At 53.4% G+C, this 4,383-nt stretch overlaps 1 protein-coding gene across 1 annotated transcript in view; it reads right to left on the minus strand.

Moving 5' to 3' along the window:
* Positions 1-4,173, minus strand: part of PKDCC (protein kinase domain containing, cytoplasmic) — a 9,441-nt gene extending 5,268 nt beyond the window's left edge. The window contains exon 1 of the mRNA XM_006909646.3: positions 3,944-4,173. Within this exon, the coding sequence (XP_006909708.1) occupies positions 3,944-3,985 (42 nt within the window). The 5' untranslated portion in view covers positions 3,986-4,173. The remainder of the gene's footprint in view (positions 1-3,943) is intronic.
* Between the last annotated feature and the right edge of the window lie 210 nt (positions 4,174-4,383).

Raw genomic sequence — 4,383 nt, forward strand, 5'->3', positions numbered from 1 at the left:
TTGCCAATCGGGTAAATGGGCTGGTCTGGCCACTGTGTGTTAACCATGAGCCAGGCATTGTGCTAAATGTTTTATATGCATAACTCAATTCTTGTAATAATCTCAAATGAGCATAGTAGGTACCATTACTATCTACAATTTACAGGTGAGAAAAATCAACTCAGAGAAGTTAAATTACTTGCACAAGTTCACACAGTTAATAAACACAGAAGCTAGGATTCAAATTTATGTCACTCTAATTTTGTAGCCTGGTTCTTTCCCAAAATACCATTTGCTAATCGACTAGCCAGCAAATGGTTATTCTACCTCCTCCCCTGCTCCAATCCTTGTCTATTCCTCATCGTTTTCACTTTCTGGAAGCTTCATTTTTTTCTCTGTTCGGGTCTTCTGTGAGGAGAAGCGAACTCCCTTGGGACTTGGTAACAAGCATTGAGGAGAACAAAGAATATAAGGGGCACATCTTTGGATATTCTCTGCACACGCTGGTGGGCGAGGGCCACACACATCAATGGGGGTGGTAGTAAGGATGGCTCCTGAGGAAGGTCAGTTGTTTGGGGGCCTGGTCACAAGGGCCTGCCCACGTCACATGATCTGGGGAGGGTCTTGGTACAGCTAAGCTGGTCAGGGGCTTCTGGGAAGCACAGCCTGATTCTGTCACTAACACCTAAACCAGCATCCGCAGAAAACCCTACTTCTCCTGGCCTCTCTGACCATACTGTACATGAGCTAGGGTCAGACTGTGCTCAAAGCAACCAGCACCCTGTGGGGTAGGAACACAAAGGCGAGTTGTCCAGGCCAGAGTAGGGTGAAGGGAGAGTTGCATGATGGGGGGAGATAAGGGGAGCCGAGCCCATGGACTAGATGTCCCTGCATATTGTCCCTTTCATGCCACCATTCACACCCTTCCCAGCTACACTCCAGGCTCTCACATGCCCCCTTGCATTCCAAGAGTGCTCTTTCAGCTCCCAGTGCCTGGAGCCAGCTGTCCCAGTCCTGCTGGTACAAGGGCAGACATCGCCCAGAGTCCAACATCAGATCACTAGGGCTGTGACTTGAGGGATCTGGTGGCAGTCCCAGGCACCTTCTTCTTCCCTCTCCCCCGCCCCCCATCAGCCCAGGGAGGCCCCAGACCCTGGTAGGGCGGGGGAAGGTAAAGGGAGCAGCCCCGGGGCCTGGTTCTCATTTTCTTGCCCAGAGTCTGAGCCTTTGTGGGAAACTTCTGAAGGTTATTAAACACCCGGAGGTCGTTAAATGCGCTGTTAACGAGGTATTAATCAACACCCCTCAGGAAAAAATAAAAAGACATCATTAACCCCCCCAGGAAGCGTGAGGCTGAGCATTTCAGTCTCATCTTTTGTTCATTTGGAAGAAGAAATATACTCTAGTAGGGCCAGAATCTGTGCCCAAGGAGGCCTGGGGCCCCATCTGAGGCCTGAGGCCCTGGCACAACAGAGGTGTTGGGGAGGAGGTAAGACCTCTGTGCCCTTTGACCCTAGGCTACAGAGACATCCATAAAGTGAGGGAGCAAATGTGTGAGTGTGTAAGTGTGTGTGTATCAAGGGTGAGTTTGAGAGGGGTCACAGAAGATGGATAGAGAGAGCTCACCCAGGTAGTCCCTGGAGACCAGAGCAAGGGCTGGAAGGTGCTTAGTGGAACATGCTATCCTGGGCATTTTCTATTAGAATCCACAGCACCAACTTTGGGGCTACCAGAGAGGGGGAGGGGACCTCCGGTGGCCTGAGGGAGTGGGAACTCTAAGATAGTTTTCTGGCTCCTCCCCAGTTCAGCCAACAGTCAAACGGTTTTGAAATTTTAAAATGATAAAGAGGTATTAAAACAACATTATTTTTATTTCCCTGCACACCCTCAGTGAAGCCTCTGAGCAAGAATCCCCATGGCAGGCTTTCCTGGAAGCAGAGGTGGCATTGCGAAGAGGCCAAAAAGACACTGGCCTGGGAAGCAGAGAATAAACGGGGGAGAGATCTACCCCCAAAGCAGTCCCTAAACTCACACTAAGGGACCCCTGCCTCCCTATAATGGTAGTTTTTCATCTTTCCCACAACAATAAGGACCTGGGACCTTACCCACTTTATAACACTGGTGCCCTAGGACAATTAACCTTAGTTTCTGACCCTACGAAAAGTCACACAGCCAATCCTAGACAAAACTAGTCTTGGTCTAGTAACGGAATGGGTGAAAACTATTCAGTTGTAATCTTTCTCTTTGGCGCCTTAAGCATCGGGCTGGGGGCCTAACATTAAAGTGGAAGACCATTCTGTGATGTCTATGGGGGCAGTTAGCTGGCTGCAAGAAACATCAAACCTCAAATCTGTCCAAAGGGAGTGGGGGTCTTGAATCAATTAACACTTAATGTCCTGCTAAGTCACTTAAGACCTTCTCCACTGCCTTAGAACCTGGCTGACACCCAGGGTTTCCAAAAAGCTGGGGATTTCCAAGAGCCCCAGGGAAGCGAAGAGAACAAGATTTTCCCAGTTAGAATGGCCACGTAACCAGCCTCTCACTCCCCGAAGCTCAGACACAGGGTCAGCCATGCAAACAGGCACAGCCACCCACAGCCATTGGCTCTGCCTGACCTCCTGCAACTGTTCAGGGCCCAGAACCTGGTTACAGGTGTCTGACCAGGGCTGAGGTAGTCTGTGGAGACCAGGAACCAGCAGGACTATACCTAGCTCTCTGGCCTCTCTCTCATATTCTGCAATGATCACTCAGGTCTGGGGTCCCTCCTCCTGAGGAAAGACGGGAGGGACTCCTGGGTTTCTTTTCAGTTCCGGTGCAGAAAGGCTATCTTGAATGGGCTAGGAGGTGGAAGGTGTGGGCAAGGTTCCTCCACTGGGGAGTTTGCACACACCCTATGTTCACAGGCCAAGAAGTCAGGAGTTCCCTCCTCAGACTGCTCAGACATTTGCAAGGGGAACGGTTTGTCTAATCCTAGGGCCGACTCAAGGACAGAGAGCTGGAGGAGAGGAGGAAGTGGGTGTGTTAGGGCAGTGCTGGGACTGTGAGAGGCCCACTCTCTTAGTCTAGCCTGGAGGGGACAAGGTGGGGGTCTCATCTTTCCCCTCTGCACCCCAGTGAACAGGAGAGACAGAGTCCCATTTAGTAGGAACGTGGGCATCTGGCCTTCTCAATCTTCCAGTGTCTTGGCCACATTTCCTCAGATAATGTGACTTTCAGACCCTCAGGCCCTCAGCCTGTCCTCTGAGCACTGAGCTAAGACCCTGAAGCTTCCCCAACGGTTCAAGGCCCCACTTTAAGGCCTGGAGAAACCCAGAGTCACTTCTGGGAAGGTCTATGCATTTTCTGGCTTCCTATCCAATCCCCTCCAGTTCCTCCACTGGTTTCTGGGTAGGTAGGGGGTGGGGATATTCTCTGAGAATCAAGTCAGACCCAGGGTCTCTTTCTAGCCCTTCACAACTCCATTGCTGTCACACCCCGTCTTCGAAGCCAGATAAGTCACTGGAAGTTGAGAGAAGTGGGGTTCGGTTCCATCAAGAAAGGGGGGTCATATCACTGCAGTTGGGATCCTGACTCAAGGATGACCGCTGTCCGGCATCTTGGCTTAGGGGCATTGTCCCTGGTGCTAAACACTCTAGCTATAGCCAGAAGTAGGGTCCTAAGTCCTCACGGACTCCCACCTCACGAGTTTGGGGGCTCTCTGCTCTGGCCTCTGTTGTCAGGGGATATGGTGTGCAAGTTGAGAAACCCAGGAGTCTCTCCGTAAAGGTAAGCCCACCCAGAAGTAAGAGGTAGGGTGGGGTAGTAGGAAGCAGCCATGATCTGGGTTCTGTCCCTAGCTTAACCTGGCACAGTCACTGCGGCTCCATTTCTTTACCTATAAGACTAAGGGTTCTCTTCCAGCCAGAGTGACCGGCTCTGGGCAAGTCCCGCCAGCACTCTCATCCCCACACCCCCACCCTCGTACCTGCAGCACGTTGGGGTGCCGCAGACGCTCCAGCAGCACCATCTCCTTGAGCAGCTTGTGGGCCGCCAGCCGATAGCAGCCCCTCCGTGCCCCGAACTCCCGCACGCAGCTGCCCAGATCGTGGCCACTGAAGTCCACCGCCTTGAGCGCCACCGCGGCGCCGCCGGGCAGGCGGACCCGGTACACGGCCTTGGTGTAGCCGGAGCCCACGTACTGGGCGCCGGACACGTTGCGGGCACCATCTCCTTGAGCAGCTTGTGGGCCGCCAGCCGATAGCAGCCCCTCCGTGCCCCGAACTCCCGCACGCAGCTGCCCAGATCGTGGCCACTGAAGTCCACCGCCTTGAGCGCCACCGCGGCGCCGCCGGGCAGGCGGACCCGGTACACGGCCTTGGTGTAGCCGGAGCCCACGTACTGGGCGCCGGACACGTTGCGGGGCGC

The sequence above is a fragment of the Pteropus alecto genome, unplaced genomic scaffold (genome assembly GCF_000325575.1).
Source record: "Pteropus alecto unplaced genomic scaffold, ASM32557v1 scaffold131, whole genome shotgun sequence".
NCBI classification, from domain to species: domain Eukaryota; kingdom Metazoa; phylum Chordata; class Mammalia; order Chiroptera; family Pteropodidae; genus Pteropus; species Pteropus alecto.